This window comes from Tyto alba, unplaced genomic scaffold, assembly GCF_018691265.1.
Source record: "Tyto alba isolate M040663 unplaced genomic scaffold, T.alba_DEE_v4.0 Super-Scaffold_13, whole genome shotgun sequence".
NCBI classification, from domain to species: Eukaryota; Metazoa; Chordata; class Aves; order Strigiformes; family Tytonidae; genus Tyto; species Tyto alba.
The window spans coordinates 1,750,031-1,773,014 of NW_024881275.1; the positions used below are offsets into that span (position 1 = coordinate 1,750,031).

Consider the following 22,984-nt stretch of genomic DNA (forward strand, 5'->3'; position numbering starts at 1 on the left):
AAAACTGTTGGGTCCACATAATATTAGATATAACATAATTTAGTTCTGTCACTTTAAAGTGGTCTAACATTTGTCAGAGGTACAACACTGCTTCCACTTCTGTCATGCATCTTTCGAGAGCTGCACTGCATCCACTTGCCTATTCAAATACCTGTCATGTCTTACAAAGACTGACAAATGTTTTTTTCAGGATCATATTCTTACCTTGAATTTTACTAGCTGCTTAAATTATCACAGGTATTAAGTGACAGAACGTATTAATCTATTGACTGACCGACCTCTTGAGCTTCGGGGAAAATATATGCTACCTGGAATTAGAAAATGTGCTATTTACACAAACTTTATGATTGTAATTACAATATTGGTATGAATACACTTTCAGTTTAGATAAAGTTGAAACCTGCGATGATCCATATCTGCTAAATTAATTTCAGTAGGGTTAATTATCTAATGATAAAATTATTGTATTCTTTATTCTTATACAAAGTTACAGAATTATGTACCCAGACAAAACAAACTGTTTTGCAATTTTCTTGGTGGAATTTTTTACCAGAATTGCTTTATCATCCATGGATATGAAATAGAAATGAATTATTTTGACAAGCAACAAATAATAGAGGAACAAAGAAAGTAGTGCTTGCACAATATGAGTTACTGAATCCAGCAAACGCTGATATGGAAACAGGAGAGGTGAAAGTGAACTCTGAGGATTTCTGCTAGACTTGCTTTAAATGCACAACATGCCAGCAGATCAGTCTGTGACCTCTCATTTGACATTCTTTATTTCCAGGAAGCAGGACTTATTATTTACATAATAAAGCAAAAAACAATTTCTTTGTTGAATTACACTGGCCCAACGCAGCATTAATATCCAAGGGAACCTCATCAGTCAACAGACACCTCACCGTTTACCAATAAGAGATAAGACAAAGGTCACTGAGAAATCATCAACAAGGCACATCCGAGGCCTTCAGTCAGTCCTTGGGCCTCACGTATACTTTTATTTAAGAAGAAGAGGTGGTAGCACCAAGTTAATGATGTACAACAGAAAAAGGAATGTATTCCTTTTTAAAAAAAAAAAAAAAATCTTATTCATTACAATGAATACATGAGACTCCAGTTGTTACAGGAATTAAATTTCATTTTCTACACACAACTTTAAAGTGAATACTGGCATGTAGAGATAAACTGGAAGAAAACTGCTTTCACAGCAGTACAAGGCCATTGGCAGTTTCACCTAATGTTTTTGGCTTGCACAGTGCATATTTGAGAGACTAATGGAAGAGGGTATTGTGTAACCTGTACAGTTAAACCTAGATGATATCCTGGTCACCACTAAAACTTTGAAATGAGAACTGATAGTAACATTTGCAAATATTCTGTGATAAGTTTAAGGCTGCAGATCTGAAATTGGACCCAAAGAAATGTGAGTTGCTTCAAAAAGAGATAATTTACCTTGCACACATAAGGAGGGTGGGGAAGGGAGGATTTCCACTGAGAAAATAAAACAGTGCTGCAGTATCAGCCAGCTCCCTAGACACCAATAAATATGAAGAGTTTTCTAAGACTGTACTTTTAGAAACTGTTTTCTGGGGAAGAGAAATTACTTCAAAATATGTTTGTAGAGTGGAAACGTTTTGTTTTTTTTTTTCCCCATTTCAATTCTTTGCCCACTGTGAAGCAGCTCTTTAATTGCAACAATGTATAGTGTGGCATTTTAAGGTAAATTTTAAGAACTAATTAAATAGTACTTAATTTTATTAATTAATTTTTCATTAAATTTAATTACATTTCCTTAAATTTAATACATTTTAAGTATTTAAAGGTAAATAGAACTGATTTTTTGTAAATTACCCTGAAAGAACAGTGAAAGGTGGCAACTTTACCAACTGATGTCACTTAGACTGAACTTTCAGCAACAGCAGTGATTTATTATAAAAGAAAATGTACATTTTTAAATAAATTGCCATCTCCACTAAAATCTTGTTATTGGCTAAATCTGTATAACAATTTAAATCTTTTAATTCAAGTACCTGAAGGTCATTATTTTTGTACTTTTGTACTACAGTAATAACTTCTTGGATTTAATAATCCTGAGATGCAGTCTATCAGGCAGCTGCAAAAACCAGCAACTGTGCTAGTCCCATGGCTCAACCACACACAATTTTGGGGAAATACAGTCTTGCAGGTTTTTTCACAAAATGTAGGGGTTAATCTGCAACACTGTCCTCATTAGGAGAGCACAAGTAAGTCTCTTAGAGGAATTTATATGCTTCTGCAGATAGCTCTCTCTTCCAGATATTTGTGGATCATCAGGATGCAGCTTGTGAGTACAGACTTCAGAACAGCTGGAAGTTTTCTTACCTTCTTCATGACAGCAAACTGTATCGTGGTAGCCTAACAACAAAAGATTAGAAAATTATTTTTAAAGTGGCATCTCCTCAGCATATCCATCTGACCAGTAAATTTACTGGATACTATACCTGCATAACCTATGTGTTAAAATGGTAGAGGAGTTTACTGGCATGATGTACTTCTAGCTGAAAGATCAATAGAAAAAGGACCTTAATCAGATATCCTATTCTTTTGATGGCTTTCCAGTGATAACTAGAGAAAACAGTAAACAGATTTTATAGAATGTCTGAACTATTGAATAGGAGTTTCCAATTGTGACTGTAATAGGGCCCTGCTAGGAGTCATATACCTCCTCTTGACAAAGTGTGAAGATAGTCTCTGTGACTGGGGTAGATGGTCATACGGATAGCTTTTCAGAGACCTCATCATTTCTGGTAGGAACTTCTTCCTATTGTAGAGCTCTAGACAGAATACATTTTAAGAGGATAACCTGTTCAGTATCAGCCCAATACATGGAGTAATACAAAGGCCATAGGACTAAATTCAATATTGCCTCATCAAATTTTGCCTTCCACAATGCCACAGTTTCAGCATACTATCCCATAAAGTCAGTGCTGGAGGTATTCCAATATTAATGATTTTTTTCTATTTGACACAGGTAAATAGATTTCACAGAAGCTGTTACCCAGGGATTCATTAGAGGAAGCTTCTTCTCAGATAGTTGAAAATGAAATATTTAGGGAGAAAAAATTCTGAAGGGAGTTGAATGAGAGTAAAACACTATGGGATTTGTGACACATAAATATATAGGCACAGAAGTAGTTGGCTGATATGTTAATAATTTATGAGCAGGTGATACAAAGTTTGTTTAAGTCTTTTTGTCTTGCATTGAGCTTTTAGTTGTCACAAATTTAGGATTCATTGGATTTACAGGCAGCAGCTAATAGAGGGGATATTACTATTTGGGTCTTACTAAATAGACATGGGTAGCGTTAAGATCGGCATTTCATTCAGGATAGAAGTAATATGATCTAAAATTTCTTTTTGGAATTAAAAACTAAAATAATAGACTTTCTGCCAAAATGAAGTCATATTCAAAGTTACAATAGATTCTAGCTGTCAAGACTGACTGGAGAATGACTGCATTGGAGAGGTGCAACTCTATGAGAGACGAGTAAAATGATCTACCAGAACAGATACAGAAAAATAATAGAAAAAAAACCCAGTGACAGAAGGAGCACTGAGAATATAGTGCAAAGAAGCAAGTAGTATAGAGTGTCTGCTGAAAGATTTGGTTCTATAAACAAATAAAATATATCCTTTTTGCATTCTTTATATCCTCATCAGCTGCTGTGATATAAACTATAAAGAAAGCAGAAGCTTTATGCTCTTTGCAAATAAAAGAACTGTATCAGAAATAACTTGCTCCAGCTTCCGTTTCTCTTCCTAAATGAAACAGCATGTATAAATTTGAATTTTGACTACCTCTCTTGGTCAAAAAAGACAACATAACTGTTTATAGCTTGTCTGTCTTGTAAGGATTCACCAGGGAAGGAGAAATCTAGAGTCAGTAACAAGATTTTCTAAATTCAGGAAGATTCATTTCATGGTTAAACCGGTAGCAGATAAGAGCTGGATGAGTGTGATAATGCCAGCAAGTTACTGGGAGGTGTTTCTATCAGTAAAAAAGAAATATGGATAAACTACACTTGTAAGCCTGCCTCTCTGAAGATATGTTTTTAAAATACATGGTACTATCCCAAGAGGTTAAGTGCATTATTTTGTCATAGGAAGAATGATTCATTGTGACTGGTTAGTACGTAGCTGTTATTCACTAGATACATAATTTTCTTATAAAGATATATATTAATAATATTCATAACTTTTTATATATTTTGGCATCCTCTGTGCTTATGGAACATTATGCTATATGGAAATAGCAAATAGCAGATTTTCTTTAACAGGTACCTAAGATAAGTATATAGCCATATTTATGTATGGATGTAAGTCCTGCTAAAATGAAAAGGAGTATCTCCTTTGAGCTACCTATAGCAGCCTTAGATTCCCTTCACAGATTAGCTTTTGATACACAAATGCAGTGAGTGGAAAAAAGAGAAATAAATATAGGGAAGCATCAGTGGGCAATAAGTATGATGCCTATCATATAAATACTGTTCTTATGTGATGATTAACAAGAAGGCTGCACTGGAGTTCAAACTAATGTTATGACAGGTAAGCTAATAAAAGTTAAAGAAAAATTCTAAGGCAAGAGAAGTCTACATATCTTTCTGTAGACTCCTAATTCATAATATTTAACCAGCTATACTGATCAGCTAGCTAAACCTTTCAACCAACTGACATTATCCTTCAAGGTCCCTTCCAACCAAAAATGTTCTACAATAGTTATGATCCATGCCCATTTATCAGTCAGAAAACACAGTTCAGCCTGAGCTTTGAAGAGTCAGACATTCTTACAACAGGGGCAATATTTACTTCAGGGTATGTCATGGTTTAACCCCAGCCAGCAGTTAAGCACCACACAGCCACTCGCTCACTCCTTCCCTCCCCCCCCGCCCTCAGTGGGATGGGGAAGAAATCAGGAAAAAAAAAAAAAAAAAAACAACAAACCACTTCATGGGCTGAGATAAAGACAGCTTAAGAGGACAGAAAATGAAGATAATTATAATAAGAAGAAAATGAATGATAATTATACTAATAAAATATAAAAAAATCCAAGTGATACACAATGCAATTGCTCACCACCCTCTGAGCGATGCCCAGCCACTCCCCGAGTCGTCGTGTCCCCCAGCCAACTCCCCCCAGTTTATATAATGGACATGATATCATATGGTATGGAGTACCATGATATCATGGTTGGTTGGGGTTGGCTGTCCCGGTTGTGGCCCGTCCCAGCTCCTTGTGCCCTCCAGCCACTCGCTGCCAGGGCAGCAAGAGAAGCTGAAGAGTCCTTGATTTAGTACAAACACTGCTCAGCAGCAGCTAAAACATCCATGTGTTGTCAACATTATTCTCACCCTAAATTCAGACACAGCACTATGCCAGCTACTAGGAAGAAAATTAACTTTATTCCAGCTGAAACCAGGACAGGGTAAAACAAGAAAAAGCTGGTGGAAGCTTACATATCTTGTTATGTTTAGCCTCAGAGTGGTTTCCCAGTGGCTTTGTGAAGGTTAAAAGCACAAGATTTGTATTATACACTAGTTATAAGAAGATACAAGCCCCTGCAGAATTCTTTCATACTTTCTTCTATTTCTCTAAATGTGTTGGTAGCGCTAAGTTGATTACAAAAGTTATTAATAAGTTCTGACTCAGAATTTCCATATGGCACAATCACAAAGCAAATTTAGGCTTCATTTCAAGTCAAAAGCCCCTTTAAACAAAGCAATTTCCCATCATGTTCAGGAAAGGCAGTTTACATAATATTTACAATCTCAGCAAATCCTCATCCCTAGAATTTGGTTAAATTAATTTAAAAAAAAATACTTACATATAATCAAAATTCAATTCAAATTTTCATCTCACAATTTGAATACCTCTGGGTTTTTGTTTTTGAACTGCTTTTTCTGCTTTCCTGGTTATTTCTTTGTCATATCCCTATTAGACAACATATCACTGGTTTGAGCGAATTAGCAGAATCCATTTGATTCTTCACTCAGAAGCATCTGGCATTGGAAGGTGTCTCAGCAAAATATGCCAGCTCACTCAACTCATAAGAAAAAAGCTGACTAAAAAAAAAATCTTATTGCTGATCTGTCTCCTGCCTTAGGAAGAAAACCCACAGCTTGTTGGTTATGAAATCACTGATCTTGTTTTTCAGCTTTCTACATCCTATGGGTTGTTTCTATTAAGGTTGCACACTACTCAGACTGAATGGTTTACAATAATCTGTGAATTAGATTGTAGTAATTCAGAGGAGAGTAAAATGAGATTTTTGAATTTTACATTCCCAAGTCATTCAGAGCTGGGTGGAAAACAGCAATTTTCCACTGTGGTAGATTTTGAAGGCTGTTTGAACCACTAGAAAAATTCAGCCTAGAAATTTAGTCTCTCCCATCTTTCTCTTTCACAGGTTGCTAAAGATAAGGGCAGCCAAACTGGCATCAGAAAATTACATTTTTCAAGTATGATTTTATCTAAATGAGTTTAACAGAAACTTTCAGTTTTGCAAACTAGAAATTAAAATAAAATGTGTTTCATTGATTCTGTCTCTGGTCATTTGTTATGACTGTTAACATCAAAAGCATATTCCACAAAAATGTGGGAAGCTGAGGTCCTTGACATTAGCACGGGTCGAAGCCATTGAGTTGCATTGGTTCAAAGAGGTTTAAGCACATCATTACCTTTCAGCTAGGAGAATGTTTTATAATGATTATGAAAAAAATTTAGAAATACATGTTATGTAATCTGTTACCACTCTATGAAAATCACTAGTTGTCTTTAAAAACATAAGTATCTTGTGCCTTAGCAGGGCTGAGATTTTGTTTGGCAGAACTGATTCCTTCTCTGTTTCATCTTATGGTGAAAAACAAAGACAACCTATTTTGGGGAGTATGCAGCTGATACTTTATTTTATTTTATTTAATTAAATAGAGTTCTGTTATTTCACGTGACATATATTGGTAAGAGGAGTTAAGCAGTAATAACCTTTTGACTGATTCTACAGAAGTAGTACAATTTACTTCTGATTAATATTTAGTAAATAATGAAGTTCCAATTATATACTGAGTGCATTTTGAACTAAATAGGCATATTCCATAGTTTGTAAACATGTTTCAGTCTTTTTTTATAATGACTACATATAATTCAGGAAGACAGTCAAGTGTCATTATGCAGAGAAAGATCAGATTTTAGTGTCTGTAAGTATTATTGCTTGAAATATTATTCAGATATAGTTTGCAGTTTGTTTTGATTAATACTATCTATTACCGTGAACTTGAATTACTTGGAAATTATTGTAACCATGTTTTTGTTTATTTTGAAGGAAATGAAGTATTGAATCGTGATGAAAAAAGTTCTCTCCTAGAACAGATAAATAACAGAGAGCCTACTCTGATTGAAACAATCTTCACAGTATTGTCTTACTGCACTTTATCACCCAAATCTCTTGGCATTGCTTTTGAGACCTACATGGAAAAAGAGCACTTGTGGAATTACTTATACAATATGACAGGTATTTAATTTATTAATAAGTATTTAAAATCTGATGTTAAATCTTGTTAGTTTTCAGACATATAGCACATATTATTTTTACCTTAATACATAAGATGAACTGATGGTCGCTTACTTTTAAATTATAGTATAATCGAAGTGTTTTGAGCAACCAGGTCATGGTGCGATTGGTGAAAATTTTGAAGAAAGCAGAGGTTATGGAGCAGTGTGGTCAACCAGGAGTCTGATTTCCTTTGGTGTCTGTCTTACCAGTAGGCTGGCAGCAGATGTTTCTGTAGCTCTCTACCAATACATATTCTCTGTCTCTGTGTATTTAATAGCTGCAGACCTTCGCATGATTTAAAAGTACGAAATGATTAAATACGAAAAATAAAAGGAGGGACTCCTATTGAGGCAGATGTAGTCTGATGGGCATATAGACTCTGCTGTCAACAGACAGACAGGCTCCTGAACTTCCATGGAGAGGGAGAGCTGCACTCACAGTTAGAGCAGCTAACTCTGCCCCCAAGGAAAAACAGTATTCAACCAGAAAGGAGGGGTGAGGTTTAGAAGGGTGATCTTGCAACTGATGACTACAATGCTGGAAGGATCAGGGAAAAAAAAAAAAAAAAAATAGAAAGGAAGAAAATGGAATGAGAGAATGTAAGAGGGGAAATAGAATTACAAATATCACAAAATAGAAAATAGTGGTGGTAGAAGTGCTCAGGTATTCCTAAGAGAAATAGAGGATTGCAAAAAGTAGAAGTCTAAGTTGTAAGAGGAAGCAAAATACCGAAATATTGCATGGAAGCTTCCAGAAAGGCCATGCAGAGAAGAATTAAACTTAGATCAGCAGAAAGTACAGACAAGCAAAAGTATGAGCGAAGGACCCAACACATCAAAAGACACCTCTGATACGTCCTGCAGCACTCTGCCTGACAACTGCTGCTCCATGGCAGTGAGGAAACTGCAATTCTCCGTGACATTAAGAATGTGGAGAAGATTGATACTTGTTGTAATGTCAATAACTGTATTTAGGATGGTCTATTTTCAACATACAATCTCTGATAACATGCTATGTCTCTGTTGATGACTATTATTTGTATGCATTTTTGTTTTCAAAATATCTTTTTTTCCTTCGATGTTCTCTAGTGTAACAGTTTCGGTATCCAATAAACGTAACTTCATTAATACTATTAAGACAAGGAAATAGAAGAAAATGGGTATATCCATTTGCCTTATTGATGCCTAACAAGTAATTAAATGTACTCCATAAAAAAAGGAAGACATCAGTTACCTTAAATAAAATTTTTAGAAATATATTGATGGAGAAATGAAGATGATGGAAATAAATGAAATTGTATTTTTTTTGTCAGTACTGTATTAAGATGGTACAAGATGCTATATTGTTCTGTTTTATATTCTCTTTAATTTGTAACAGACCAAGAGGCTTAAGTTATTATGAATCATAATGTTTTCACTTTTCTTTCCATAAGAATTCTGAAACACTTTTTTCTGAAACAGTTTTACACAAATTACTACACTTACTGAATATTTATTAATTCTTCCTTCTGAAGTTTCCAGTTGTGGTGAGTTGGAGCCAGAGGTTATCAGATGCTTGAAGTTGACTTTGATTAATTCAGTCAAGGGTATAGTGAAGCAGATGATTTCTTTGATGCATTCATGGGAGGCAACAGAAAACTATGGAATGTACCAGCACAAGCAAATAGTTCTTGAAAGTTTACTGAAAACGGTTCCAAAGGAATGGAATTACACTCCTCAGGAAATGAAGAGGAAAGAGTCTGGGAAATGTGGGTGAAATTTATACTGTTTTATAAATTTGCCGTAAAAGCTTGTTACCCCTTTAATAAGTACATATCAAAATTGAAGTTATAATTCATGAACAATGCAGTTTGACAATAAACAAAACAATTTCCAAGCATCCTGTGTTTTTTTAAAGTACTTAGCATTAAAATTCAGTACCTCTTTCTTGAGGCTTACACCCAGGCATACACAAACAACCTTTTTAAAATAATCAGTATTGTAGTACTGATAATAATAGTACTGAAAAATATTTTCAGCATCTAGAAGTAGCAAGATGGGATTCAAGGCAGAGTAAAGCATAATGTCTTATGCTCTTGTCTTAATGGCTGTAACCAGTTCTTCTCTTAGTTATCGTCTTTTCAGTCAAGATTGTTTAAATTTAAATGTCTGAAATGATAACTACTTATTCATCCCAACTTTACAACAGCAATTTATGTATGAATAGCACTGAAACTGGTATGGAATTTGCTACTGCTTGGTTGTTGAAACAGTTAGTGAAGAAATAAGAATTATATATGTAATATGAGATGTTTTGAAAGCAATTGATGTAAAGATTATTTCTGGTATATATTTTCATAGTCTTCAGTGCCTAAAACCTCCATTTCAAAAGGCTAGCTTTTGGAAACATTTCACCATAAATTTATTGCCACCACAATGTTACCTGATTATTTTCAGTACAGTAATATCACTGTAGTATATTCTGGCATGAAGTTTTGAATATGTAGATTGTGGGCAAGCCTGGGCACCAATCCCTTCTTTCTTTCCATATATTTTCTTCTCAGCACGTTAAGACACATTTATGCAGTAGTGTGCTCACTGCAATCTCACTTTAATCTAGAATTTGTGTGGCTATTCTAGGCTATCACTAAGCCTGAACTGATATGCAAGCAGAGAGGTGAGGCTCAGACTTAATGAGAAATTAAATAGGCTATGTGGCACCTAGAACAGAGCTGGCTTTTCTTTTTCTTTTTTTTAAACAAGTTGAGAATACAGGTGCAATGAGTCAGGGGTTTCCTTGGTTTGTGTGGGGTTTGTTTTGGTGTTTTTTTGAATCTTGACTCCATGATGTAGATCACATTTTGATACAATTTTTTTCATTTTAGATATGTCTTGGGTTTTAAGCAGCAAATTTTCTGTAGTTACTTCCATAGCTACTTTTAATATCTGAAATGTTTAAAATGCAGTGCTAGTGTGCATGCTTACATGAAAGTTGATAAACTGAAGTTTTATAGGTTTGAAAGGGATTGATAGAAAACTAAAGATTATGAATGTATGCAATATGCTGAGACACTTAGTGCAATGCTCCAATTGTGAAGTTGAAAAAACATTACACTACAATTTTGAAGACAACTTTTTTACTATTCAGAATACCTGGTTGTTGTCTTTTTCATTTATTCTGTAATAACTGTGCACAGTAGGACTAATTGTTAAGAGAGTCACAGTCTGAATTCCACAATTTCTAGGTTCTCAGTTTTTAATTCATGTTATTGTTTAGATTTCGTGGGATTATGTGGAGGAAGCACAATGGAAGTCAAGCTAGAGTGTTGAGTACTTAAGCTTTTTCCCATTTTCAGTACAAAAGAAAGTTAGAAATTATCATACAACATTCAGAAGCATGCTGTGATAGAACTAGAATGTTAATGTTAATCATATCTTCTTTTCTTTCTTTTTTTAAGGCTTCACAAGGCTTGCAGCTCAGGCAGTATCTATTGTAATCAGCAAGTTACCTACAGTGATTGCATGTTTGCCTCCCCCAATTAAGTACTTCTTTTTTCTGGCTGAGAGAAAAATGTCAAGAAACTTTGCTGAATTGAAGAAAGCTGGCCTGCTTGTCTGGAACTTGATTGTAATTATATGTCGGATATTTGAGGATGGAAATACTGCAGAACTTTTAACAGGTGCAACACTTGACAGATGGAGCAAAGAAAAACTCAGTTTAGTTCGTGTGTGCTTAGAAAGTATTATGGGAAAACAGAAAAGTGGTCCTAAGCAAGTGACCCAGAAGGTTATACAAAGCATTGAACAGCAAAGACCAAACTGGATTGAAAGCCAGTTGCTGAAGGCAAGAAAATTGAGCACAGACTGGTAAGTACGTAGTATTTTTCAAATGCTGTTGTTTGTTCTTTATTTTACTGGATTGTTGGCATGTACATGGCTATTGTTCAGTTTAAAAAACAATAGGTGAACAGGGATTTTATATGAAATGAGTTAGTCCTTAATATTGATGGGTTTATAGAATGTTTTTGCCACTTAATAGCATTGTTGAAACAGTAAACCATGGTTGTTTCATCAGAACAGTATCTTCATTGTACTTGGAGATTTCATATTTTCATGATGATCCAAAAATGTGGACAGTTTAGTTGATGTATCTTTAAGAATGTGAACAGGTACACTGACTAGAAGGCACCACGATTTATTTATAAATTAATTTCGCTATGGTGGTTAAATTAAGAGGGACTATGAAAAGCTTTCAGTGTTCATCTGTGATTAAAAAGTAAGCATATTTCATTTTAAAACATAACAAACCCAGAGGGCAAGTAGGATATATCAAAACAGGACAAGGAGAGTACCCTGCTGTGCCTTTCTGAGGAAATACCAACCTTCCCTGCAGATTTGACATTAAGGTTTGAGTGTTTTAAATCCTTAGAATGGTTTTTCAAGGAGTTGTGTACGTGTCAATGTGTTCCTAATCCAGCCTGTTTTAATGTTGAAGTTGTGTACCATTCCGTAAAAATACTATTCATCAGCTTTCCAATATTAGATTTATTGGAGCTACATGACTTACTGAATTAAATTGTTGAGTACTGCAAGTGAGATTGTTTTGGTTTTTTTTTTTTTAATGAGTATTCTTGAAGGTTGCAGTCATTGCTATCCTGACAGTAATTGTCCATACAAACAAAGGATATGGCTATTGTAGGTCAGAATCACTGATAACAGTGAGCAGACTTCAAGCAGTGCTTTAAGGGACGATATCCTGTTTCTACGAGCAGTCAGTTAACATGAGTAGCACTAAGCAGTAATAATGTCACACAAATGCTCATTGACATTGACCTTTGTAATCTTTATATTTCCATTTAATACTAATTTACAAGCTCTAATCCAGTGATTAAAAGATTGAAGCCAGATGCCAGCAACTGAAAGAGTCATAGAATAAAAACCCCATAATGATAATGTGTAAATTGATACTTAGCAGAATGGTTCCATAATACAATTTCTAATGTCACTGAGAGAATAGGTATTTTTTAAAAATTACAAATGCAGGGTAAGACAATATTGTGGATAAACTCTAAAAACTAAAACTTTAGTATTTGCACTTCTTCTGAAGCTGAGAATTTTAAATTCATATGCTACTCCATTTTCTTTTCTAACATACAGCAAAAATTCTGTATTATCCATCAGGTATCAGACTGTAGGAATGTGGGAAAATTGTTTTCTGTCTGTGTAGTATCAACCAAAGTGAGAACTATTTTGTGACTGAGGCTCCTAATTTTGAGCTTAATAAACTGAAGAATGCATTACCTGTTCTCCAAGTGGGTAGTTATATGATGCAGTTATGAAATTAAGTCCCCTGACTTCAGTGGGATTTCTGCAATACAATTCAAGCATAGATGTCATTTTTCCATTTTATGATCAAATATCATGATTCAATTTGTTGGAAAAAAAGAATGTAGTTAATAAATAGCTGAGATATCTAATGTAGAGATAAACTATTATTATAAATGCAAATTATAAAACTAATATATTAAAGCTGAAATTCAAATAACAATTAAACTAAGTATTGGTCACATAATCACTAAACTAAAAGCAGATCTTTCAAAAGGAGGCTTGTGAAGTTTGCATGATTTGTTTGAAATAGGAATGATTATATTTGAAAATCTAAGTTGGTGTGAAATTATGTTCTGTATAACCTTTTCATAATTAAAGGATTTTATGGGTAATTGCATGTACATGCATTCATATATATTATTATTTATAAATGTTTATAGACTTCTAATAGATACAGTATGTGGAAGAAAATAAAAACCATACATTTCAAAAATTTATTTGGGATTCACCTACACAGTTGTGGAAACATCTTTGAAGTGCAGTGGATATTTATAAGCTTGATTTTGTGCTACATTATTCTTATCAGACCTGCTAGCTACATAAAAAATCTAAATACTAGGTAGGTTCTTCCATTGTGGCACGCAAATTTAGCTTAGTTTTTAGAAAAATAATCTTCAGTGGAAGGTTGAGAAAGTGGCAGTCGTACGCATTGCCTGTCTTGTGTACTGCCTGAAAGCATTACTATTCATTAAAATTACCTTCACTTTATGGTAGCACCAGAGCTGTAAACAGTCACGTTAGATTCTGAAGAACACGCTTCCCGAGAAGAAAAGAAATGTCTGTCTTTGCAAAGTAATTTGTTGAGTTGAAGATTATTGTTTTTCATCATGGTGACCCTGACTTGGCTGGCTGGGTGCATATACAGATTAAGATGAATGCAGTTATTCCTTGGCTGAGGTCTGTCTCTTTCAGGGCACATTCTTCCTAATGACATGATTGATAGGCAGTCCCAAATCCAGAGAGGAACTCATTAATCACAGCGCTGACTGAATCCAATCATCTGCTTCACCTGCACAGTGACGGACAGGAAAGGATACAATTTGGGTGCTGACACTGATACACTCCTTTGTCAGAGGTCCTCAACTTTTTCAATGTCAGTGGCTAAGAAGTTTGACAAGAAATTCAGGTTGTGCCTGTATGTGGCATTGAAAGATCAGCCTTAAGCGTGCTTTAATTTTAAAGATCAATTTCTTTGGAGCTTTTCTGTAAAATAAACCATAATAACAGAGTATCGCTTACTTCCATTCAGCAAAGTACAAAATTATAGTTTATATTTTGAAACTATTTGCTCTGTAGGACGTTCTGGAGCTGCATGTGGAAGCAATATTGGCTTTAATGTCCAGCAGCTGTGTAGCATTTAAGTGAGTTTGCAGGTCAAACAGCAACTTTCAGCAGAACTAACTTTGTAATCATGGCACACTTTCAACAGTAAACTGCAACTTACAGCTGACTGTACCAAAGTATTCTGGGGTTTTTTTGGTTTTACTTCTAAAAAATTAAAATACTGAGGTTTTTTTAAAATTCAAAATGCTTCTTTGGTATATTTTAAATTAATCCGGAGGTGACTGTAGAAGGGATAATATATTCTGTTAGCCTTTCAAGTTCTTGACACATGTGTCAAGGTGCCAGCATATTATCTCAGGAAAATAATTCGTTTTATTAATTTTTTTCTTAATATTTTATCAATGTACAATACTAAACAAGTACAGAGCTGGTAATTTATGATTGTATGAAGAGACATCATTCTAACAGTGGTCAGAGTTTTGAATGCATATTTTTCATGTCATTTGGGCCTGTAAACTTCAGATGTTTCTGTAGCAGCACCACATAAATACTTTTAAGAAGAAAACCAAGGAACAGTACAGGGCAAAAAGTGCAACAAGTGGCAAATAGGTACCTTTATAATGGTTACCACCACACCAATGGGAAGAAAAAGACTTCAATTTAAAACTTCTAACCTATACTTAGAGTAATGGCTACCTTTCTGACATGTTAATTAGGCTTTAACATGTGCAGCGACAGGCAAAGAAAAATGTACAAAAGATCGAATGCAAATACCATTTCTGGTAGCAAAGATACTTCTCTAGTGGAAAAGAAAATTAAAAAATATTTGCTACTTGTATGTCCTTAAGGTAAAGAATATTTTATGTTTTCATCTTTCAGACTAAAATAATTAAAATTTGTATAATAACAAAATGTTATTTAGCATTTATTATGTATTTGTATAAAGGCTTATGAGGTCCATATACAGCAACATTTGTTTTGTGCAAGCCAAATCTTTGTAAGTTTTTTTAGCATGTAGTTTTAACTGACTTTGTATAAGTGTTTGATTTTTAGAAATTTAACTTAAGAATATTTGCATCTTTTCTATATTCTAGTGCCTCAGTCACAGTAGAAGGTGCAACGTTAGGGGAAGGAGGTATTGCACTTGGATTCACTGAGCAGAAAATAAACATGATGGTCCTGGATATCTGCCACAAACCAGGTGGCAGCGAGTACCTGAGGCAAATTTATCACATCATCCGGCTCAATGAGGTAGGGAAACGGCCTTTTTACCGAGCAATTAGGTGTGTACTGGCCTGAGGCAGCGTCTGCTGGCAGCTAAGGGTTAGTCAAGGAGGTGATAATGCTTCTTAAAGTCAATATGAAATCCTATATTGTATTGTAATAGAATCCATTCAGTTTAGGCTTTTCTGCATTTGTACAGAAAAGATTACTTTATGGGAAACAGTGTAGATTTTATTTATGTACTTAAACAGTAGTATGGCTCATAAACTTCCTTCAGATTCATATTCGAGACCATAGATACATTTTAGGAGTTTGCACACAGTGAAAAAAATTTATATTAAAAAAAAAAAAAAAAAAAAAAAGATCAGCAAGGCTATTGAAAAATTGACTGTTACAGGAAGTAAAATTAAATGTGGTAAATCAATTCCCCTGATTTAAAAACCAACCAAACAAACCCTACAGCTGTACGGAGGAAGTAAATGCATCCACATGAAAACCTTACTTAATCTAGATAACTCTGTTCAGTTAAAGTGCTTTCGAAATTACAGTAAACAAATTCAGATTTGTTTGCTGCACATGAAATTTGGGCAATGTAAAAGAATTATCTCATTATTTCTAAGGCTGTACTAAATTGCCCCAAGTTACCAAAAGCATTTTGATTTTATACATAGAAATAAACACAGGTTTGCTTAAATTGTATGATAACACAGATCTACACAGCTTAATTAAGAAAGTTCTGTTTATTAGCTTTAATTACTAAATTACTATTCCTTGAATGCATAAGCAGGTGCTGTTAAGATCATTGCAAGTGTACAGAAGTGTTTATAATAAAATGCAAAATAATGCAAATATAGGCATAGGCCAAGATTTTTCTTTAAAAAAAAAAATTATAGCAAAAATCCCCAACCCAACGGTTAGGCAGCTATGTCTGTATGAAGGCAACAGAGAACAGCTCAGTGCTGGTACTGTGCTTCTGAAAATCAGATCAACTGTTTAGTTCTTAAGTATAGGCTTAAAAGCAACCTTTATGCATCTGCATTTGGAAGCTTTAGAAGCAATGTAAGCATGTATGTTGAGATGGCAACCTAATATTAATATAATACAGAATCTTTTCAAGTTTCATTTCAAACAATTAAATGGTTCAGGAAGTGAAGTGAAAATTATTACTGTAATACAGTTCAAACAAAACCTTTTCACCTGGAGCACATTCAGGATTACTCTAAGTATAACGGAGTGAGGAAAAGATGATGAGCAAGACCTCCGAAAATAGCATATAATCCAGTAGTTAGGGCAGTCACCTAGGGGATGGGATACGCTAGCTCAAATCTTTATTCTGCCTGGTTTAGACCAGGGAATTGAATCCGTATCTCCCACATCCAAGCTAACTCCCCGCTCCACCAGACCATTAGCTACCAGCACAGAACTCTGTCCTTTTCCCCTGATGGAGTTGTTTCGCCTTGTAGAAATTGCTGTAAAAATCCATTCTGTAACTTCTAGGGGCAAAAATAGACTCATACTCTAGCTGAAGGGGTAGAATGCCCATATTGGGTTCTGGAGACCCTGATCCAAGATCTGACTCCTGTGGGTATTTGGTTATTTATACAAAGTGGAGCAGCTCCAAGAGGAGGTAAGAGAATTAGGTGGAAGAGGGACTTCAGCCTGACTTGCCATATCCCAGGTGTCTCTCCTTGAATTTCTGCAGCGAGTAAGAGCTTTGTTAAATATAGAACATTTCTCGGTGGAAAAAACTGTCTTGTTTTCCAAAAAAAAAAAAAAAAGAAAAAAAAAAATCCTGACCAGCTTGACTCACAGAAGGACTTAACCATGTTACTTCAAATTGCCTTTGAACCCATTGCAAAACATTTTAATGCTTAGCATAGTATTACGATAATGCACTTTTCAGTATTATTTTTCAGAACTTACATTATGTTTAGTGTGCCTGACAACCAAGAAATAGACTTGATTGTCTGTTCAAAGGTCCATCCTTTTGTTTGGAGATTCCTTGGACTATCAAGGGATCATGTTCTTAAAATTAGTTTGGAGATTTTTATGCTACACCATTTAATAATTGTGTGTGAATAGAGAACAAAATGACAAGACAGAAAATTGTTGTTCTTGATAATTTTCCTTAGAAAAGCAGGTGAAAAGGGATACAGATTCTTGGAAGCTGTATTTGGAAATAGAGCTATGATGTTGTAAAGATCTTTAATAGAGACTGTAGAATTCAAAACAGCCTCCAGTCCTTCATGTATTTATCAAAAAGCATAATCATTTTTAGAAGTATTTTTGACTAATGACTACCAAAGAGTAACCAACTCTCCTGAGCTGTCAGGCTCAATAATACTGTCTACTTGGTTTCATGCCCAGTCTCATAGTGAGGATATAGCTCACATGTTTACAAACGTGATTTAATTTCTATCTATTTTCACATTTTTGAAACATGACCCTTTCAGGGTCTACAATATGTACATTCGAGCTGCCTACAGATCTGGTGAAAATATGTGCGTGGAAGGCAGTGCCTTTATGAAAAAATGGTAAATGTGTAGAAGTAGCTTTTAAATAACCTGCTCTACCACAACTTTAAAATCTTTGTTATGGTGTGGAGTCATGAATGAATAGGGGGAAAAAAAAAAAACAGACATTTTTGTAGGGTGAGAAAATATAGGTAAAAGACTTAGGATGTGTTTTTACAGCTGGGTTATGCTGTTGTCTTAAGCAAAAAAAGCTCTGACTTTTTTTTTCTTAACATTATTTTTAGTTTTTAAATACACTTAGATGATTTCGTTACTGTCTTGGGCAGTTCTGACAATTGGCTGCAATCAGCAGACAGATACAGTCCTCCTGCTCTTTCCCTTGCCCTTGTGCTTTCCCACTCCTAGGCCCCCCTTTGTACAAGGACTAGAAATCATGTGGCTTGTTTATCTGGCTGAAACCTTTCTTTTTTCTGGCTGATTTCACAACATATGCTAGTGACAACACAAGGGAGAAACAGCTACAGTCTATGTGGATTGGGAGGGAACTTGTGCCTTTCGGGCCAGACCACAGTTGGATCAGTTTAAAATGATGATGAAATTATTCTTTTAGAAAGACCCACTGAGGAGCACAGGATGCCTTGGCAGGTAGTTTACATGTTCCCTCACCTGCCTCTGGAAATTTTAATCATCTCAGTAGTACTGCAAAGTAAGAGCATTTGCATCCACCAATCTTAATGAAGACTCACCTTGAGTACTTGCTCAATGTTATGGCAATCCTATCATTATGGGATTCATTTTAATAACAATAAACTGTTTAATCACAGTAGTTCTTCCAGCAAATAGATCTGTAAGTGTTTCATTATCTAGCTCCTCATAAAATGGTTCTATTTAATCAAAACACTTTATTGGCATGCAATGATGATTTATTTACACAGTAGTTTAAGAAGTGAAAACAGAAAAGATTGTGGCCAAAATAATCATGCGTCTGTTACAGTATAGTTTCTAAAATTGCCATGTAAATCATAAATGACTTATAGTCTCTGAATGCTTAAACAATTAAAAATAACTTTGAAGAGTGGGAGAATATTTATTTCCTGTGTTTGAACAACTGATTTGAACACGTTCAGCAAACAATTAATTTATTGTCATGCAGTAACTATTTAATGCGGTCCAAAAAACACTTTAAATATTCGTTCATTGTTTATCATGTAAAATAAATAATATAATAGCCATCTTACATTAGAACAGCTCATAGAAAACATTTGCTTTTTACTTCTATGTATACCTAACATATATATATATATATATATATATAAAATGATAACTGATGACAATTTCAAAACAAGATCTTAGATTATACTGATTTGTTTCAGCAGGATGGGTGTTCATAGAGGTTATTTATTGTAAAATTATGTTACTCTTAATAAAGTTTCTATTTTGTAAGAGATTACTTATTTCTTCCTTTAATATAAGGAACTTCTCTCAAGTACACTGTAAAGTTATGCTTGAAATTTACACAAGTTTCACTTAGAAAATTAGATGGCATATACTGTTTTGTGGTTGTTTTTTCTTCTAAAAGGAATATTTGAAAGAGCAGCTGTCCTGTGAGAATTCTTCTGAAGATGGTGTTGCCCCTGGTCCGGGCCTGTCTTTGACACTGAAGTGCAGGGAAGAGCAGCCTGTCTTCAACCCTTTCCAGGTGTACAGGCAATCTTGTGCAAAAGTGTTCAATCAGGTTTGTCAAAATCTGTAAACCTTGGCTATGGTATAATTTTAACTTGCAGGTCTTATTATAATCATGATAATGACAGAGACTGAAATTAGGAGAACCAAATTAATCACATGCGTTCACTTTTGATGAAGTGCAAAGGAATATTATTACTCGGGAGTCTAATGAGGACACCCTCTACAATAGCATGATGTTCAAAAAGCCATTATTGTCCTTTTCTTTTATCAGAATTATTGCATGTAAGGGCAATTTGCATTTACTTGGAATTTCTGTGTTAGTTCAGTATAGTGAAGGAAAGCCCATTAGTGGCAATGACATTTATTACACCTGTGTAACGGTACATAGGGCTAATCTTAGTCCTTTGGAAAATCATGGCAAAACTCCCAAGTGTACATTTAGAATCTTCCTGATGAATCTTTCACAGTGATGTTGAACAATAAAGTAAAGGATGCTTTGGAAATACAAAGATTTAACAGAACAATGAGAATAAGCAGTGGAAAAAACATACCAAAAAATGAAAGCATCCATTTCTCTGTTTTTCATTAAGCCATGTTAGTGATGTGTAAAGGGTTATAATTTACTTACAGAAATTATTTTCCTGATAATGTAAAAGTTAAAGAAAATACATCTAGTTGCCTAAATCTCTGCCAGAGCACCACATGACCAATTCATTATACAAAATGGTATGTAGTTTCTGGTAGTGCTTGGACAGTTAAAAAAATCTTACACCGTCATTTCTCAAGTCTTCCTCATCCATCATCTACAGTTTTGATTCTACTTGTAAATTTCAAATACTTAGAAAGAAAAAATGGTATTACAGGGGCATGAAATTCACTTTAAACTACTTGTGGTAGAAAGATGTCCTTTTTCAGTACAACTCTGCTTTTAAATACTGTAATCTCCTTTCACAATTTTGAGCATTTGGAGTACTTCACCAGTTGTATTGCTGTAAATTATATCCGTTTTTGTTTATTTTTTTTTCATTTTCTTGTATTTTTTTTTTTCCTTAATGTTTAATGAATGCTTTTTCATTGTCATATTGCAGTAACAGTGTTAATATCTGAAAAAGGAGATTAATACCAATTTCACAAGGCTTCTCGCTCCAGAGAAACATGCTTTCAAAGTATCTTTTTTTCATTCCACTAGTTCCTTTATGTCTATCTAAATTGATAGAATTTAAGGGGCTACAGAATCACTTACTCCAATTTGAAATGCAGAAAATAGTTTATCATGCCTCAATTCTCAATTCATTAATAGTGTGGTAGAATAAGACCTTCAAGTAGTGACAACTCAGGGCAGAATTCTGCTGCTAGATGACAGGTTTGCAGTGCTCTGTTAATCAACAGATGACAAGGGATAGTTCGTATTAAATTGCTTTGGATTCTGTAAACTTCTGGCATAAAGTCTATTACCTGAATATGGAAAAGTATCTTAAAATTAAAAGAAAAAAGGAGTAGATCATGGACCTTAAAGAACTATGTGCCAACCTTGTTGTTGACAATGACAGACATTTAATGAGCTTAATAATATTATTAGATAATGTAGTTCTCTTTACCATAAAATTTAATATTTATTTAGTGGTGTGGGACTGTCTGTTTATAAAATAGTGGTCATTATAGCTCAGTGTCTGGTTTGCTGTGAAGACCATTACCAGTGCCTATAGAAGATGCCAGAGCACTGTCAATGAACAATTATTCTTCTCAAAGGGTATATTTCTTAATTAATTTCTTACTGGTTGACAACTGCCATGAAGTTTAGGAATATATAATCCATTTTAATTTCTTGATTTTCTTTAAATCTGTTGCATCTAGATGTGGTTTTAATACATCAACTAGTGTTTTATCCTTTCATAAATCCTAAGTCCCAGGAAGCTACTAGTTTCACAACAGATTTTGTCAATGAGTTAATGATGTATTTATTTTTAAAACTTTTTTCTCAGAAGGGCCAGTTGAAATAGGCATGTCAATACTGCTTGTGAGTCCAGAGAGCTGGTTCAGATCTAAACAGAGAGTGTTTATGTTACACAGTACTATATAGCATGTTATAATACATAATAATGTAATATAAAACAATATAAGAGCTTCCTCTGTAGGGGATTTCTTTAAATAAATTATTACAAAAACCTTCTAAAAGATAATTTGTAATAAACATTCCATGTATTATTTGTTAGTATATGTAAAAATTGCACTACATTAGGGTGATTGACTTTTCTGAAGTTTTGCTAATTTGTCCCTATCATGTCAAATTTAGCAAGATACTTAATCATAATTTCTACAAATTTTACTGCTCCTGAAACAAAGGCCACTGAACCGCTATTTTGAGATGAACTCTAGCATTTTTGATTAACAATATGTAAATTTCTTACCTTTCAACCTTTTAGTTCAGTAGCTGATTCTAGGAAGGTGTCATTTCTGTTAACAGTTCAGCCATTTCATTCTTACATTCCTGTAAAAATCTTGAATAATCACCATCTGGTCCTAGTAACTTGTTGCTCTTGATTTTATCAATTTGTCCTGACACCTCAATCTCTGCCAGTACTGCTGCTCCTCTATTGTCTAATAGGATTAACTCGAGGCTATGCAACTCCTCAGCAGTATCAATGAAGAAAAATGCCACAAGTAAATTATTTTCCTTTCCTAAAGGGACCTTTTTTCAAACATCCTTTATTTTTTCACGAAACTTATCAGTCTGGCGAACTGAATTTTTATCTGGTATACTTCTAAATTTTCCTATTTGTTTTTATGACTGTTGCTACTGGTTATTTAGCTTCTCCTTTTTTTCCCCCTCTTGATTTTACAAGTGCTTCCTCCATATTTATTTATCCATTTTTAATTCAGTGTATAGAAGAGTTGCCCACTTTCTCCCCTGTGTTCTACTCCCACTGTTCTCTCAATTGACTGTTTTTCCCTTAGTTCTTGTTTATCAGATGTTCACTGTTACTTATTCATTCACTTTCCACTTTCACCTGTATTATTTTTTCTTCAGCTACCCTCATCTCCTTTTCCTACTCTGTATTTCACCTTTACTTTTCTAGTTTACTTTTAAGTGCATGCCAAAGATGAGGGTTAGGGAGAAAATTAAACGAAAAGAAGGAAGGGAATTAAATAATGATGGAAGAAAGGGGAGGGGTTGCACTGATTCTGCTCTTGCAGAAGAACCAAGTGCTGTGTGTCAGAAGAAAAAGATGCACTGCAAGGTATACTTTACTCTTCTTATTTAGGCTCATTTCCATAGTTTTGACTTGCTTATTTTTTTTTAATTTGTCAGTGCTATTTTGGTGTTACAACAATAACTTTTTAATCATTTGCTCCCAAAAATG

At 34.4% G+C, this 22,984-nt stretch overlaps 1 protein-coding gene across 5 annotated transcripts in view; it reads left to right on the forward strand.

Annotated features, from left to right (window-relative positions):
• KIAA0825 (KIAA0825 ortholog) overlaps positions 1–22,984 on the forward strand; it is a 252,615-nt gene that overhangs the window by 112,211 nt on the left and 117,420 nt on the right. For 4 of the 5 annotated variants that reach the window (XM_032993075.2, XM_032993074.2, XM_032993077.2 and 1 more), the window contains 5 exons: positions 7,358–7,546; positions 9,102–9,335; positions 11,025–11,433; positions 15,333–15,489; positions 19,516–19,671. In XM_032993075.2, coding sequence (XP_032848966.1) covers positions 7,358–7,546; positions 9,102–9,335; positions 11,025–11,433; positions 15,333–15,489; positions 19,516–19,671 — 1,145 coding nt within the window. The remainder of the gene's footprint in view (positions 1–7,357; positions 7,547–9,101; positions 9,336–11,024; positions 11,434–15,332; positions 15,490–19,515; positions 19,672–22,984) is intronic. The other variant, XM_032993078.2, reaches the window with a different exon arrangement.